The sequence below is a fragment of the Schistocerca piceifrons genome, chromosome 3, assembly GCF_021461385.2.
Source record: "Schistocerca piceifrons isolate TAMUIC-IGC-003096 chromosome 3, iqSchPice1.1, whole genome shotgun sequence".
Lineage (NCBI taxonomy): Eukaryota > Metazoa > Arthropoda > Insecta > Orthoptera > Acrididae > Schistocerca > Schistocerca piceifrons.
Window position 1 is genome coordinate 366,681,248 of NC_060140.1, and position 18,967 is coordinate 366,700,214.

At 45.1% G+C, this 18,967-nt stretch overlaps 1 protein-coding gene across 1 annotated transcript in view; it reads right to left on the reverse strand.

The window, feature by feature from the left end:
* Window positions 1-2,761: 2,761 nt before the first annotated feature.
* LOC124788662 (leucine-rich repeat-containing protein 51-like) overlaps window positions 2,762-18,967 on the reverse strand; it is a 159,785-nt gene continuing 143,579 nt past the window's right edge. Inside the window, exons 5-6 of the mRNA XM_047255938.1 lie at window positions 14,429-14,662; window positions 2,762-3,073 (exon numbers count right to left, since the gene is read on the reverse strand). Coding sequence (XP_047111894.1) covers window positions 2,762-3,073; window positions 14,429-14,647 — 531 coding nt within the window. The 5' untranslated portion in view covers window positions 14,648-14,662. The remainder of the gene's footprint in view (window positions 3,074-14,428; window positions 14,663-18,967) is intronic.

An 18,967-nucleotide genomic window follows, 5' to 3' on the forward strand; every position in this document is an offset into this window, starting at 1 on the left:
AAACACAAAGAAAAAATGAAATCCTGCACAAAAGATAAATTATATTCCTAGAAATCTGATTAGTGTAAAATGATTTTGGTTTAACCTATATATTATTACAAGGAGAAATACAGAAAACATATCGAAATAATTATTTCCATTTTTCACTTACATTCACATCCAGTACCACAATTTACTACTTGACTTTGCTGATATGTTACATGATCTAAAGTAGCCAGAAGAAACCAACAAAAAAACTATAGTCACAGTGATTTCATATATTGCATATGACATGCAGATTCGTCAGTGTACAGTCATCTGATGTCAGAGTCCAGGATGAAAATTTTGTTTCACCCTGGACGTTCAACGTGATGTGATGACTGACTGTTCTGGTTGTAAAAGTGCAGTGCTAGAGGTTTCAGCTAGCTCTAAATTTGTTATTCTGCAACGAAGTGGGAAAGCAACAGCCTCACACCAGACAATGCTTTTTGATTTTTGTTACACCTGTCAGTGAAGAATGGACTTTCAGGTGGTGGATGCACCAGTGGCTGATGGATGCAGACTCTGTAAGACAACTTGCCACGCAAGTACAGGATCTTCAGCTGTGAGAACTGGCACAGACCGTCAGGCAGTCTCGAAAGCTTATTGAACGATAGGTCCAGCCAAGTGAGCTGCCCTGGTTTCTCCAGCATTTGTGGATGAATATCCATGTTAAAGTTCGAAGTATTTCCTAGAGAGTGGTAGATGATGTCAAAATGAACCCCAATCACTTGACAATACATGGGATGGACCTTCAAGCAAACAAACCCTGCAGTTTCACATTGGTAACTGAGCAGGTTTTGTCACAGAGTCCATTCGATTAGTTCTAGTACACAACTGATATCGGGACATAAGGATGAGCTGGTAAGTCTAAAACCATTTCCGTTCAAGAGTTCTGCAAAGCACCTAAACCTGTGCAAGATTTACCTATGATTCCTCCAAAATATGAGTCCAATGTCGTACTCCTCAAATCAGCTTGCTCACTATCATAATACTGGGTGATTCTAATTACCGTTTAAAAACCCCCGAAGCGACGTAGATAAAGCTGAGACAAGTTATGTAACATAAGAAACATGGGGGCGCAAATCTCGGGAACACCACAGAAGTGGGTGAATAATGCTGAACATGTGACGTCACTGTATGACGTACATCGCAGCACGTGCAGCGGTGGAGTCTATTGGTGTGTTGCGTCTGATCATCCCAACCCAAGTCAAGTACTCCGGAACTACTTGCGCGACTTTGGCACGAGGGGCTCAGGGTTCGAGTCTTGCACCTGGCGGGCACTGTTTTTGTGCATTGCGTAAGATTTGTTATTTTATTTACCGGCCTCGCCGTCTCCACTGGTTAATTGCAAAGTACAGTGCAACAAAAACATACCATAGTAAACAACTATAAGTTTCCGAATTACATCGATAGAAGTAAATGACCTACATATTCTTTAATAAATACAATCTGAAAATTAGAACAGCTTTTGCGTGGTTGCTGAGAGGACAATAATTTAGTAACTTCTACGTTTACAGCAGATCACATTTTTAAAAAATATGTTCGAAAACAGAGTGGGGTAACGGAGCGATGGGAAGTACTGCCCCCTACTGGCGAGGGTGGGTCGACAAGCCCAATCACTATACGCAGGGCGAGGTACGTCATCCGTTGACGTCACCTATTTAAAATTTGTCATCCACTTTTGGGGTATTTATCTACATCTGCGTCCTCATGTGTCTTATATTAAATTATTTACTATTAAAAACAGTCTTGATCACGATTTATTTATTAAGTCGACCGGTTTCGACCACTACTGTGGTCATCTTCAGACAATTGTGTAGGAACCTCTTACTGATAGAGAATCACTAGAACCAGTAATGATTCTCCAGCAGTAAAAGGTTCCTACTCAATGGTCTGAAGATGACCACAGTAGAGGTCGAAACCGGTCGACTTAATAAATAAAACGTGATCAAGACTGTTTTTAATAGTAAATATTTGTAACTCATTGATCACTGCCACTCCCATAATGTATTCAAAAGTAATTATATTAAATTACGTGTCTGAGTATCATCTACGTAACATCTGGATTTTTCAAACATTAATAAGTCTGTATATTACAGAGGCACTAATGAGGTTTTGTTGTGCACTTCAAACTGCTCTGTCTCCGCTTTTCTAGATCACAGTGTTACAAAGAAATTACGCGGCGAGCAGATAGAGAGTCAGCACATGCCAGTGCTTTGGGGCACTGATGGTGAAGTACACGCAGCACTGTCCATAAAGGACTGAGATGAAAATCAGTAAAAACAGAGAAAGGGGGCTGCTGAAGTACTAGTAACGTCAGTGAAAGCTATTTCAGCACTGAGAGAACATCAGTCAGCGGACGACTGTCTCTCTTTGTGGCGTTCAGGTGAAGTGGAAGCTCCTCATCTTGCCAGCAGTCGGGAGAGGAGCTGATGATGGCCATTTCAGGGGCACTGACATTGGTGAACTCAAGACAAGGCAGCGCAGCCTGTTTGATAGTTGGGTCGCTCCTGGATGGGGTTGCCGACTGCGACAGGAACAGGAGTTCGTGCGGGCTGGCGACAACCTCCCGGATGCAATAACATTGGAGAAGTCGAGGCACTGAAGTTTAGGTACCCTTTCTGGTAGGGCACCAATAATCTCACTGTCGATTACCATAAATCGACAAACACACACGCTCCCAGCTGCACCGTTGTGGGCCACTGCTGGGTAGGCTTTCCAGCTGGAGTGGTAAAATGAGTCACCGCGAGCTGGTGGCGGCCCTCTCGGACGCGGTGACGTTGGTGAAGTCGAGGCAGCGCAGCGCTGGCAGGCCGGCGAGCACTGCGGCGCGGTAGTCGGGCCGCTGCTGGACGGGGTTGCCGTGCAGGGTGAGGCTGTACAGCTGCGGCAGACGCGACAGCACGCGCAGCGCCTGCGACAGCTCGGACAGCCGGTTGCCGTGCAGGTACAGGATCTTCAGCCCCAAGAAGTGGCACAGGTCATCAGGCAGACTCGAAAGCTGGTTGAACGACAGGTCCAGCCATGTGAGCTGTCCTGGTTTCTCCAGCACCTGTGAACGAGAACCCGTGTTAAAGTGGGAAATTTTAACAACAATGTTTTATTAAATCTGGTGGCAATGAAACAATATTGACTGCTGGGACGAGAATCGAAAGGTCATCCTGGTGCAGCGAGAGTAGCTCTTGAAGGATTGTGAACTTGCATGAGAGTAATTTTTGACTGTGTAGATCATGATACTCTCTTGGAAATACTCAGGTGTTATGGAACTGATGGATTTACACACAGCTGATTTGAATCAAACTTAACAAAGAGAATTCGAAGAGTTTTGCTGAATAATTCAGATAGTGAAACTTCCTGGCAGATTAAAACTGTGTGCCGGATCGACACTCGAACTCAGGACCTTTGCCTTTTGCAGGCAAGTGCTCCATCAACTGAGCTACCCAAGCATGACTCACGACCTATCCTCACAGCTTTACTTCCGCCAGTACCTCGTCTCCTACTGTCCAAACTTCACAGAAGCTCTCCCGCAAACCTTGCAGAACTAGCACTCCTGGAAGAAAGGGCATTGTGGAGACAGAGCTTAGCCACAGCCTGGGGGATGTTTTCAGAATGAAATTTTCACTCTGCAGTGGAGTGTGTTCTGAAATGAAACACAGTTTTTATCTGCCATGAAGTTTCATATCAACACACACTATTGCAGAGTGAAAATTTCATTCTGGAAAGATACCCCATGATGTGGTTAATCATGTCTCCGCAGTATCCTTTCTTCCAGGAGTGCTAGTTCTGCAAGGTTCACAGGAGAGCTTTTGTGAAGTTTGGAAGGTACAAGACGAAGTACTGGCGGAAGTAAGGCTATGAGGATGGATCCTGAGTTGTGCTTGGGTAGTTCAGCTGGTAGAGCACTTGCCCATGGAAGGCAAAGTTCCTGAGTTCAAGTCTGTGTCTGGCACTCAGTTTTAATCTGCCAGGAATCAGCATACACTCTGCTGCAGAGTGAATATTTCATTCTGGAAATCAATGGTTGAAAGGTAGAAAATTTTAGCGACTGGAAAAAAAATCACAAAGGGAGTCCTACAGGGTTCAATTTTGGGTCCAGTCCTGTCCCTTATACAGTTTGGGGCAAATAAAAGTGGCACAATTAGACATGAATGTATGCATATAATAACACCCCATGATGTGCACACCACGCATACGCCCACCACATGATCCACTCCAGTTCAAAGCATAGTGTGGGCTGTGCCAGTGTGAGTGGAGCAGTGCAAAGGAGACCATGGTACTCACAGTGGAGGAGCAAGTGTTCGTTGTGGGAAATTATGTGACAACAAAGTCATGGAAATGGTGTGATCAGTTGTTTGCTGAGAAATTGAATGGCGTCTAATTGCCAGCAAAGAGTGCCATGCATCACTTAGTCCGAAAACGGCGTCCGACAGGATCTGCTTTGGACAAGTCAGAAAACATTCCACACACCAGAAAATGTGGCTGCAGTTTACCACAAAATGCTTCAAGTCCTATCAGATCAACCTGACGTCGGTCCCAAGATACTAGCATGTCACATCGATCATGTGGATGAAAATTCCACTTGGACCTGTACATGTATCCCTACCAAGTATCTGTTCTTCATGCATTAAAACCAGCAGATGCTCCTTAGCGCCTCCAGTTTTGGGAGTGGCTGTTCACTAAGTTAACTACGAATGGCTTGGACATGGATCTGTTCTTTATGTCTGACGAAGCCTCATTTCACCTAAGTGGTTAAGTCAACTCCCAGAATCACAAGATCTGGGCAGCGGAGACTCTGTATAACTTCCACAAAACGTAATTGCACGATTAGAAGGTCGGGGTTTGGTGTGCAGTGTCTGCACGGCACATTATTGGTGTCATCTCCTTTCATCAGACGCTGACTTCGGCATTTTGCATTGCCATTTGAAGATGGCTGCCAAACGACTCTACTCCCGCCAACATACATTGCGCGTAAGGACCACGAAGTCTTTTAGGACTGATACGGAGGCATATCGACTGTTGTTCTTGCCACACTCTATTTGCGATTGGAACGGGAAAGGAAATAACTAGTAGTGGTACAGGGTACCCTCCGCCACGCACCGTACTGTGGCTTGCGCAGTATCCATGTAGATGTAGATGTAATTAAATAATCATTTAAGAAGAGTTAGGAAGCGCTGTAATGGCATTATAGGGATTTAAATCCAGTTTCTCAAGAGTGCTCAATGGTTAGAACATACGTACCCGCTATCGGTGGCGAATATCAGCATACTCGAGGATGCATTCAGACAACACCGGGCCTGCAAGTAGGTGCGTCTGTTGAAAACAGGTACTCAGCAACACGACAGCAGAGGCACAGCACACAATCCGATCGTCACTACTAGTTGAAGACGCATAATGGCTTCTGTCCTGAACACTGGCAGAATTCGACAAATATGTGACAGAGGAACGTGATAAACATACACTGAGGAGACAAAAGTCATGGAATGCCTCGTAACCCCACGACGGACCTCCTTTTGACTGACTTTGTGCAGCAACTCGACGCGGCGTGGACTCAACAAGCCCTCAACAGAAATATTGAGCTATGCTGACTCTATATCTGTCCATAATTGCGAAAGTATTGCCGCTGCAGGATGTTATGCACGAACTGACTTCTAGATTATGTCCCATATATGTTCGATGGGATTCATGCCGGGCGATCTATGTGGCTAAATCATTCGCTAGAATTGTCCGGAATGTTCTTCAAACTAATCGTGAACGATTGTGGCCCGGTGTCGTGGCGCATTGCCATCTACACTCCTGGAAATTGAAATAAGAACACCATGAATTCATTGTCCCAGGAAGGGGAAACTTTATTGACACATTCCTGGGGTCAGATACATCACATGATCACACTGACAGAACCACAGGCACATAGACACAGGCAACAGAGCATGCACAATGTCGGCACTAGTACAGTGTATATCCACCTTTCGCAGCAATGCAGGCTGCTATTCTCCCATGGAGACGATCGTAGAGATGCTGGATGTAGTCCTGTGGAACGGCTTGCCATGCCATTTCCACCTGGCGCCTCAGTTGGACCAGCGTTCGTGCTGGACGTGCAGACCGCGTGAGACGACGCTTCATCCAGTCCCAAACATGCTCAATGGGGGACAGATCCGGAGATCTTGCTGGCCAGGGTAGTTGACTTACACCTTCTAGAGCACGTTGGGTGGCACGGGATACATGCGGACGTGCATTGTCCTGTTGGAACAGCAAGTTCGCTTGCCGGTCTAGGAATGGTAGAACGATGGGTTCGATGACGGTTTGGATGTACCGTGCACTATTCAGTGTCCCCTCGACGATCACCAGTGGTGTACGGCCAGTGTAGGAGATCGCTCCCCACACCATGATGCCGGGTGTTGGCCCTGTGTGCCTCGGTCGTATGCAGTCCTGATTGTGGCGCTCACCTGCACGGCGCCAAACACGCATACGACCATCATTGGCACCAAGGCAGAAGCGACTCTCATCGCTGAAGACGACACGTCTCCATTCGTCCCTCCATTCACGCCTGTCGCGACACCACTGGAGGCGGGCTGCACGATGTTGGGGCGTGAGCGGAAGATGGCCTAACGGTGTGCGGGACCGTAGCCCAGCTTCATGGAGACGGTTGCGAATGGTCCTCGCCGATACCCCAGGAGCAACAGTGTCCCTAATTTGCTGGGAAGTGGCGGTGCGGTCCCCTACGGCACTGCGTAGGATCCTACGGTCTTGGCGTGCATCCGTGCGTCGCTGCGGTCCGGTCCCAGGTCGACGGGCACGTGCACCTTCCGCCGACCACTGGCGACAACATCGATGTACTGTGGAGACCTCACGCCCCACGTGTTGAGCAATTCGGCGGTACGTCCACCCGGCCTCCCGCATGCCCACTATACGCCCTCGCTCAAAGTCCGTCAACTGCACATACGGTTCACATCCATGCTGTCGCGGCATGCTACCGGTGTTAAAGACTGCGATGGAGCTCCGTATGCCACGGCAAACTGGCTGACACTGACGGCGGCGGTGCACAAATGCTGCGCAGCTAGCGCCATTCGACGGCCAACACCGCGGTTCCTGGTGTGTCCGCTGTGCCGTGCGTGTGATCATTGCTTGTACAGCCCTCTCGCAGTGTCCGGAGCAAGTATGGTGGGTCTGACACACCTGTGTCAATGTGTTCTTTTTTCCATTTCCAGGAGTGTATAACATGAAGTCCATGAACGGCTGCAAATGATCTCCAACTAACTGAAAATAACAATTTCCAGTCAATGATCGGTTGAGTTGCACGAGAAGACCCAGTCCACTTCATGTAAACACAGCCCATGCCATTATGGAGCCACTACCAGTTTGTACAGTGACTTGTTGAAAATTTGTGTCCATGGCTCCTTCGGGTCTGCGCCACACTCGGAACCTACCATCAGCTCTTACCAACTGAAATCGGGACTCATCTGACTAGGCCACGGTTTTCCAGTCGTCCAGGGTCCAACCGATGTTGCCACGAGCCCAGGAGAGGCACTACAAGCAATGTCGTGCCGTTAGCAAAGGCACTAGTGCCTTTGTCTGCTGCCGTAGCCCATTAACACCAAATTTCACCCCACCGTTTTAACGGAACGTTCGTCGTACGTCCCACATTGAGTTATGCGGTTATTTTATGCAGTGCTGCTTGTCTGTTAGCACTGACAATCCTACACAAACGCCGCTGTTCTGGGTCGTTAAGTGAAGGCTGTCGGCCATTGCGTTGTCCTTAGTGAGAGGTAATGCCTGAAATCTGGTATTTTCAGCATACTCTTGACACTGTGGATCTCGGAACATTGAATTCCCTAACGATTACCGAAATGGAATGTTCCATGCTTCCAGCTCTAATTACCATCCGACTTTCAAAGGCTTTTAATTCCAGTCGTGCGTCCATAATCACGTGGGAAACCTTTTCATATCAGTCATCTGAGTACAAATTACAGCTCCGCCAATGCACTGCCCCTTTATACGTTGTATACTCGTTACTACCGTCATCTGTATATGAGCATATCACTATCCCATGACTTTTGTCACTTCATTGTAGTCTGCCCGGGAACTGGGTGTTTGTGTTGTCCTCATCATTTCATCATCATCATCATCATCATCATCATCATCATCATCATCATCATCATTCGTGACAGTGGCTAGACTAGACTGTGAAATAAAACTAGACTGCGTAAAAATTTGGACTCTGTATGGGCGCTCATGAGCGAGCAGTTGAGCGCACCACAAACAAAACATCATCATCATCATCATCGTCATCATCATCAACTACAATGTAGGTTACCTACATGCTTCATAATTTGCAAGTACACCTGTTTGTAATGAATGAAGAAAAAACTGTACGAAGACACTGAGTAAAAGGTATTCGCAATGAAAGGCAGGTAAGTGCGCTAGCACTTCGAAAATGAATAACACAAAGAGTACTTTTCAGATTTACAAGCATCATGGTATCGCCGTATAGCTGTCAATCAACTACTCAGACTTGCAATACAATATACTAGACTGGTGCAAAAGCCCAAATTTTCGTAATTCCACAATTAATTTGTTTGTAATCAACTAACCATAAGAAACGTATTGACACGCAAGACAAGCCAACTTATAGGCACTATGGGATCTTAATGAACCTTAAGACGATGTAATATATTTACTTGACTAGAAAAAGTGAAAAATAATCGGATTAAAATTAAATACATGAACTAATGAGAGAATGGCGAGACATATCATCAATCTGAATGGTCGAACAGAAAGTCGAGACAATTCCTATAACAAAGACGCTATACACCAAATGAGTTACATATGTTTTTTTTATACGACTAATTTACACAAGTATCAATAAAATTAGCAACAGTTTATCTCATTTTCCAATTGATACAGAATCTGCCAATTAGTCTTACTTTTCTTTTCCTGATAGCACACATGCAACGCCGTTTGTAACTTTTGAGAAAGATACTTTTATTTAATAATTTGTGTTGTTCTGGGAACACTCATTTTGTGACGTTGGATACAAGAGAGACGGGACAACCCGTAGGCAGAGAACTACGAGGGATTAAGGCAGCTGGATTTTGTGGAGCGCCTGGGGAGTTGGTCGATGGAAACGAGAGCAGTGAGCCACTGTAGTTCGGTGGTTTGGGCGGCGACTCTGCCGCGTTCACTAGTATCGTCTATACTCTACAAAGTTCTTCGATACTTATAAAGGATTTAAAGCTGGTTTTGCGTGGACTTAAAAAAAACGCGAACTCTGCTGAGCAGTGAATAGCTCTTATGAACAATGGTGTTAGTTTGATGCTAGGAAATAGAGAATAGAATTATGTTGGGATAAATTAATGGTGAAATTTCAGTAAATGAATTTTTGTATTCAGGGGATCTGATTGCCGGTATTGTACTACGCCCTTGCTTGCGTAAAGTCGATGCTCCCATGTTTGGAAAGATCACTTTTATTCTTGTTTAATGGAATAACCTCTAGTTAAAACCCACGTGGATCCTAGTGTTGCCCAAATTACTTAGGGAAGTTCACTGAACTTTTTGAACTTTTCAGACAGCCGCTGCTACTTTAGCAACAGGTAATTACTGCTGTGCCTAGATAGCCTTAAAGCGGAATAATTCATCGATGCACTCGTCTGTTCCGCCGGATTAAGGTAAAATGGTACCTTTGGGAGCAATATCATGTGGTACGATATGAGATCACGAGTCATTTTACTTTATTTGACATGATGCATTGTTTGACATGATATGGTTACTAATACTAAAAAATAAAAAAGCGCTTATATGTCAAGAAATTTTGATTTAAATGTCCTTGAAGTTGTTAGATGAGTCATAAAGCTAGTTCCCGTCTTTTACGTCCCCAAGACACACTCTCCTTTTTTGTGCTATGATAGGAGCGTTTCTCATTCTGGTTCATTCTGGTTTACATGAATATGCATGAAGCTGGAAGTCGCATTACGGAAAAACGTATGCGTAATGTGCTGAGAGAGAAATTTGATATTAGCAGCTATGACTGCCCCGAGAGATGGTTATCATAACAGATATAAGTAGTCAAAGGAAATCGTGGTACTCAACGGAATCTGTGGCACTTTACAGCTTCATAACCGTTGTTAGCCAAGTAAAGCGTCCCAAACAAGTACCGCAGTAGGCAAATTCTTGCCGATCTTTGCTCGTAAAGCAGTGGAGCGATTTCAGACGGACTTGGCCCTCGTGTCCTTCACTGTCAAGCAACAATCGCTGCGGCGATAAGAACCATCTACCTAAAATAGTTCAGGAAATATGACGTCACAAACAATGAGATGCTTGAAAAACTGTCGCATCATGTTGACGTTTAAATTTATGGCCCTTTGATACTAACTCTATTCGCAACATATTTCGCAGGCAGTATCCACATATGCCGCTGAATGTACCTACGTGTATACACCATTGGATGACACACAGTTCAAGACATATGACGTCATAAGCACTAAGATGCTTGAAAAATTGTTGTATCATGCATAAAGTTTTCATACATTTATTCTTTACTGTTAAGACACTCGTGACAGTCCAGTCAACTTAAGAAAATCCCTGACAGCTGGCAGCGCTTGTGATAGCTTTCAACTGCGAAGCGCAAACGGCTGTAGGCGAAGGCAATAGCCGTCTACAGAACTATGAAGAGTCGTTGCCATAGAGACGTTTACAAACTGCGTTGTAGACACGCGAAGCAGCTGTTCCCAGTGTACAGAAACTGTCCGGGATCATGTTTCTTAATTTACATACTGTACTTATACATTTCACATTATGCATATTTCTTTGTACGGCTGTTTCATAATTTCAAAGATGTTTTCATAATTTCAAAAATGTTTTCACGAATGTATGCAATTTTTTCGAATAGAAATTTCGCGAAATGAATAGCCGGGCAGTGCCGGGTTTGTCGGTTAGTTAGTCACGAGAAGCGCCAGTCTTCGGAACAGCCACCTGCTGGGTGCAGAGAATCTTCATGATGTGTGTGGTTACAGCGCACCATCGGCACGGGTTCAGCCTCAGAATGTGGGCGGGGATTATTGGTGACCACTTTGTGGAACCAGTCGTCCTTCCACAATTCCCAGAGACGAGTTGTATCTTCACTTAGTGCTTGCGACGCTGCCTTCCCTGCTGGAACACGTGACTTTGGTGGTAAGAAAGGCAATGTGGCTACTACGTGAAGATGCTCCAGGTCACAGCCCTCTTGAGTGTGGAGCTAAAACACTAGTGCAGACAGAGCATTTGTACTTGCCTGGTTTTTTCTCGTGGGTGATTTCGGTTATTGACAGCTACACTGTCAAAGATCTTTGATCTCCACCTTCAAGTGCGTATATCCCCGCTGGAGCGTTTTTCTGGCCGTATGCCCGTATGACCTTTCTGCGTCCTGATCGTCTCAAGGACAGTTTTATGAAATTTGTCCGCAAGAGTATTTATACCAGAAATAGCAGATGAGCAGTTGTTCGCATCCTACTTAGACAATGAATGGACATCACTCTGTTCCACATTAATGGACGTAGAGGAATGATGTGTGAACTTTAAACTGATTGTAAATCGCGACCGATCGGGGTAGCGCAGTGGTTAGCACAATGGACTCGCGTTCGGGAAGAGAACGATTCAAACCCGCGTCCGGCCATCCTGATTAAGGTTTTCCGTGAGTTAAGGGAAATGACGGGATGGTTCTTCGAAAGGGAACTGCCATTTTCCTTCTACATTCTTCCATAAGCCAACTTTGTGCTCCCTCCCTGGTGACCTCGTTGTTAAACGCTAATCTTTTCCTCATGTAAATCGCGCTCTGGAGAAATAAGCGCGACTGCTACGGTCGCAGGTTCGAGTTCTGCCTCGGGCATGGATGTGTGTGATGTCCTTAGGTTAGTTAGGTTTAAGTAGTTCTAAGTTCTATGGGACTGATGACCACAGATGTTAAGTTCCATAGCGCTCAGAGCCATTTGAACCATTTGAACCTGGAGAAATAATAATGAGAAGATTAGGGATGGAAAAGACCTAATAACAAAATTCGGAAAATGCCGAGAGGCTCGCTTGGGTAAAAAACGAACCTGGAAATGTTGACAGGCAGAAATTAGTAGAAATTCATGCTTCTGGAAAAGAATGCACAGTTATGCCTTACTGAAGGATCTTGCCAAAAAATCTGGTCCTGCGTAAGATTACTAAGAGGATCGAAAGTTTCTATCCAGACACGCATCGACCAGTTTGGTACGGCAATAGATGACAGCAAAAGGAAACCTGAAGTTTTAAATTTCGCGTTTAAAAAATCATTCACGCAGGAGAATCGTACAGACATACCATCGTTTGACGGTCAAACAGGCTATTACACGGGGGACGTAGAAACGTGCATCCCTGGTGTTGAGAAGTGGCTGAATGAGTTGAAAACAAATAAGTCGCCATAGCCGTACGGAATCGCGATTCGATTTTAGAGAGTACCCTTAGTACTTAGCTTGGATTTATACAGAATCTCTTGCCCAGCGCAAAGCCCCAACCGATTGGGAAAAAAAGCGCTGGTGAATCCTATATGTTAGAAGGATAAAGAAACGAATTCACAAAATTACAGACCGATATCCTTAACATCGGTTTGCTGCGAGTGTTCATCAGAGAAGTAATGCATCAGGGAAGTGTGATAGGACCACTGTTATTTTCTGAATACAGAAATTTTTTCATGATGCTGTAGTGTACGGGAAGGTGTCGAAGTTGGGTTACTGTAGGAGGATACAGGATAGCTTTGACTTTGTATTTGATGTGATGAATGACAGCTTGCCCTAAATGTGGAAAGACTTAAGGTAATGTAGATAGGTTGGCAGAAGAATGCTGTAATGTTCGAGTGCAGTATTACTGGTGTGGCCTTTGGCAAAGTGATGTAGATTAAATATCTAGGCCTAATGTTGCAGGGCGATAAGAAATGGAATGACCACATAAGGGCGGTAGTAAGTAAGGAGAATGCCCAACTTCGATTTCCTGGGAGAATTTTAGGAAAGTCAAGCTTATCTTCGAAGGAGATCACCCAGGGAACAGTTGTGTGACCCGTTCTTTGATACTGCTCGAGTGTTTGGGATCTGCAGCAGGTCGAATCAAAGGAAGATATTGAAGCAATTCAGAGACTCGCTGCTAGATTTGTTACCAGTGGGTTCGATTAACACGGTACTATTACGGAAATACTTCGTGAACTCAAATGGTAATCCCTGGAAGGAAGATGACATTCTTTTCGTGAAGCACTCTTGAGAAACCTTGGAGAGCAGCCATTTGCAACTGACTGGTGAACGATTCTTTCTATTGCCGGCAACATACATTTGGCGTAAGGACCGCGAAGTTAAAAGAAACTAGGGGTCATATAGAGGCATAATACAGTCGTTTATCCCTCGCGCCATTTGGGAGTGGAACAGAACAGGAAATGATTAGCAATGATATATGGTACCCTGTGCTGTGCACCACAGGGTGACTTGCGGGGTGTGTATGTAGATGTAGATTTAGCAAAATCATCGTGTGTATTATGGAGATATTCGTCCCACTAACGTCCGAGGGGCGTTCAATAAGTAATGCAACACATTTTTTTCTGAAAGCAGGTTGGTTTTATTCAGGATTGGAATAGACCCTATTATTCCCAAGTGTCTTGGTTACAAACAGCTTTATTCAACTCAATGTCTGTGCAGTGCGACGGCCTTATGCCACCTTAATTGGAGGGTCTGTGTAACTGTACGTGGAGGTTTTACTGGTCGACGTCAGATCCAACGTCTTGGTTCATCAACACACTGTATCCCTTGGAGTGCATCCTTCACTGGGCCAAACAGATGGAAGTTTTCTTTTAGGCAGCGAGGAACCAGGTGGGCAGACACAGTTGAATACCTCAACTGGTGGACGTGTGCGTCAGCACTACCAGCAGGGACGTTCAGGTGAGCAGCGAGGTGTTTGATTGTGATCTGTCAATCACCCTAATGAGAGTGAACTCACATTCCAATATTGCAGGAGTCACAGCTATGTGCGGCAATCCTGCACGAGGGAGATCGGGTAGGTTTGCGCGACCTTGTTGGTATGATGAGAGACACCTCGCCCAACGACTCACCGTGCTTCTGTTCACTGCCAGGTCTCTGCAGACATTCTGCAAGCGCCTATAAATGCTTGCGGTGCTCCGGTTTTCCTCTTAGAGAAACTCGATGACAACTCTCTGCTTGGAACTCACCTCCGCTACAAACACCATATTGAAGAGTAAGTGTAGCGCCACCACCTGTCAGATCTTCGTGGAACTCTAGGGCGGTGAAGCGGGAATATTCCACGATGTCCCACAACAGATTCCCTATTTTCTCTACCGAAATTGGCAGAGAAACAAAAATGTGTTGCCTTACTTCTTGAACGCCCCTGATACAGGGGCTGGAGAAGAGAGTGAGCTTACCAGGCGGGCTACAGAGAAGAGCCCCTGCACGGAGGCTATGGCGTTGTTGTTGAGGCGCAGCGCCTGGCAGCGGTAGTGGCCAGTGGGCGCCCTGCGGTAGCCGCGCCGGCCGCGCCGTGGCCCCCTGGCCGACAGCTCCTCCACGGCGCGCAGGCCGCGGAACGAGTAGTCCAGCGGCGGGCCGAGCCAGCACACTTGCTGCTGCTGCTGATGCTGCATACCGGCGTCCGCTACCTACAGCACAGGAATCGGGTAAAGAGCATTTCTAGTCAGACTGGTTGTCGATCACGTCGTGCCTGAGTGAGACCTCAGAGTCCGGACGCCATGTTTGTGCCATTATTGTGTTTGCTTTGGCTAGCATAACAAGTGTTGTAAAGTCGTGGATTGTTTTAACGCTCTAAATACTCTACCTACACTACTGGCCATTAAAATTGCTACACCACGAAGATGACGTCCTACAGACGCGAAATTTAACCGTCAGGAAGAAGATGCTGTGATATGCAAATGATTAGCTTTTCAGAGCATTCGCACAAGGTTGGCGCCGGTGGCGACACCTACAACGTGCTGACATGAGGAAAGTTCCCAACCGATTTCTCATACACAAACTGCAGCTGACCATCGTTGCCTGGTGAAACGTTGTTGTGATGCCTCGTGTAAGAAGGAGAAATGGGTACCATCACGTTTCCGGCTTTGATAAAGGTCGGATTGTAGCCTATCGCGATTGCGCTTTATCGTATCGCGACATTGCTGCTCGCGTTCGTCAAGATCCAATGACTGTTAGCGGAATACGGAATCGGCGGGTTCAGGAGGGTAATACGAAACGCCGTGTTGGATCCCAACGGCCTCGTATCACTAGCAGTCGAGGTGACAGGCATGTTATCCGCATGACTGTAACGGATCGGGCTGCCACGTCTCGATCCCTGAGTCAACAGATGGGGACGTTTGCAAGACAACAACCGTCTGCACGAACAGTTCGACGACGTTTGCAGCAACATGGACTATCAGCTCGGAGACCGTGGCTGCGGTTACCCTTGACGCTGCATCACAGACAGGAGCGCCTGCGATGGTGTACTCAACGGCGAACCTGGTTACACGAATGGCAAAACGTCTTTTTTTCGGATGAATCCAGGTTCTGTTTACAGCATCATGATGGTAGCATCCGTGTTTGGCGACATCGCGGTGAACGCACATTGGAAGCGCGTATTCGTCATCGCCATACTGGCGTATCACCCGGCGTGATGGTATGGGGTGCCATTGGTTACACGTCTCGGTCACCTCTTGTTCGCATTGACGGAACTTTGAAGAGTGGACGTTACATTTCAGATGTGTTACGACCCGTGGCTCTACCCTTCATTCGATCCCTGTGAAACCCTACATTTCAGCAGGATAATGCACGACCGCATGTTGCCGGTCCTGTACGGCCTTTTCAGGATACAGAAAATGTTCGACTGCTGCCCTGGCCAGCACATTCTCCAGATCTCTCACCAATTTAAAACGTCTGGTCAATGGTGGCCGAGCAATGGCTCGTCACAATACGCCAGTCACTACTCTTGATGAATTGTGGTATCGTGTTGAAGCTGCATGGGCAGCTGTACCAGTACACGTCATCCAATCTCTATTTGACTCAATTCCCAGGCGTATCATGGCCGTTATTACGGCCAGAGGTGGTTGTTCTGGGTACTGACTTCTCAGGATCTATGCACCCAAATTTCATGAAAATGTAATAACATGTCAGTTCTAGTATTATATATTTGTCCAATGTAATCTTCTTGGTGTAGCAATTTTAACGGCCAGTAGTGTATATTACACTGAAGAGCCAAAGACACTGGTATAGGCATGCGTATTCAAATACAGAGAAATGTAAACAGGCAGAATACGGCGCTGCGGTCGGCAACGCCTATATAAGACAACAAGGGTCTGCCGCAGTTTTTACATCATTTACTGCTGCTACAATGGCAGGTTATCAAGATTTAAGTGAGTTTGAACGTGGTGTTGTAGTCGGCGCACGAGTGATGGGACACAGCATCTCCGACGTAGCGATGAAGTGGAGATTTCCCGTGCGACCATTTTACGAGTGTACCGTGAATATCAGGAATCAAATAAAACATCAAATCTCTGACATTGCTGCGGCCGGAAAAAGATCCCGCAAGAACAGGACCAACAATGACTGAAGAGAATCTTTCAACGTGACAGAAGTGCAACCCTTTCGTAAATTACTGCAGATTTCAGTGCTGGGTCATCAACAAGTGTCAGCCTGCGAACCATTCCACGAAAAATCATCGATATGGACTTTCGGAGCCGAAGGCCCACTCGTGTATCCTTCACACAAAGCTTTACGCTTCGCCTGATCCCGTCAACACCGACTTTGGACTGTTGATGACTGGAAACACGTTGCCTGGTCGGACGAGTCTAGTTTCAAATTGTATCGAGCGGATGAACGTGTACGGCTATGGAGACAACCTCATGAATCTATGGACCCTGCATGTCAGCAGGGGACTGTTCAAGCTGGTGGAGGCTCTGTAATGGCGTGGGGCATGTGCAGTTGGAATTATACGGGACCCCTGATACGTCTAGATACGACTCTGACAGGTGACACGTACGTAAGCATACTGTGTGATCACCTGCTTCCATTCATGTCCATTGTGCATTCCGATGGACTTGGGCAATTCCGATAGGACAATGCGACATCACACACGTCCAGAATTGTTACAGAGTGGCTCCAGGAACACTCTTGTGAGTTTAAACACTTCCGCTGGTCACCAAACTCCCCAGACATGAACATTATTGAGCATATCTGGGATGCCTTGCAACATGCTGTTCAGAAGAGATCTCCAGCCCTTCGTGCTCTTAGGAATTTATGGACAGCGCTGCAGGATTCATGGTGTGAACTCCCTCCAGCACTACTTCAGACATTAGTCGAATCCATACCACGTCGTGTTACGGCGCTTCTGCTTGCTCGCAGGGTCCTGCACTGTATTAGGCAGGTACACCAGCTTGTTTGGCTCTTCAATGTTTAAAACAAGGAAACACACGTTATTATTTCGCATTACTACACATACGAATACACATGTAATGTAAATCTGTCTATATTGCCCTGTAGTAACACATACCTTAAATTAATACGCCATTAGACACAGAATTAATAAGTAAACTTGCACTATCAAGCATATAACATTCTTCCTTGTACCTCTCATGGCGATGCATAACGCTCTCACAAATCTCAGTTTATTACCTAAAGTAAACTGCCCTTCCCCTAGCAAAGATTGTTCCCTTTTGTAATGCGCACCTCATAGCCAACAACGAAGCTGTTGTCAACAGTAATATATTTGAACGATTTTGTCAGATCACAGTAAATGAAGAATGAAGGAAAAGAATGAGCCAAATCTAGTTCCACAAATTTTACACAACATTAAATATTCCTGTTTATATCTTTTCTTGATCTTACAATTCTGTAACATTTGTGTATATTTTGCAAAATTACATACATTAATTAATATTCTGTAAATATATAACTTTATTTTTCTTTATTTATTCAAACTTTTGACGCCACATGTTAAGAAGTTGAATAAGAGCAATTTATTCAACGAAAGAGCAGTTTGCAACAGTCCAGGTTACCACCCCTGGATTATGTACTACTAGATCAATACTCTTATATCTCCAGCTGTGGTTAAATTCAATTACTTTTCGATAATAGGAAAAAGGCTTTTTGAAGAATAATAGCAATACCAAACAATAGTAGTTACAATACCCTTTGTACCATAAACAATCAAAATCAGATTCAGGGAATTAATATATGGAAAATGTTTAGATAAAAGAATAATATATTTCGTTCTCATCATCTGCAAATGGTAGGAATTAAATCTCGAGCCTAATTAACGAAATATAGATAATTGATCGTTTAGCATTGTTAGAATGCTTATTTCTGCAATTTCAATACTGATGTGATTTTTATGTGTTTAGAAAATGTCTTAAACTTGTTCTAGCAAAGTAGGGAATATTATAGTGTTTGATAATGTTGTTAAACTATTTCATATTATAAATTATGTTTTGCATTATTATAACCAGTAGTACATTGTAGGAAGAGTATAAATACTTAGCCCCAAATATTGTTAGGGAAGATGAGTGTTGGACCCACTAGAGGACAGATCTGTGCGTACAGTTGAGATAAGTTCTTGGAGCATGATTCAGGTTTGGATTTACGATAGAGCTACTCATATGTTGGACATTGCCTAAAACAGCATATTAGAACAGTGCAGTGACGAATTATTTCGGAGTGTCAAACAGTTTCATTTAATATCGCAAAAGGCAGAATGATACGTGACTTTATATTCGTACTTTGTTGAGTATTAGCGTTGAACAATGCAATGGACGTCACACACGCATTTCTATCAAATTACTGCATCTGGATTATTTAATATCGCCAGTGTAGTATGTGCTACCATCGGTTAGTTGTAGTAGTAACAACGAGGCTTATTACACCGAAGATTGATCGTGGGCTCACAAGAAACAGGTTTTGAAGTGAATAAATCTACGTACTTA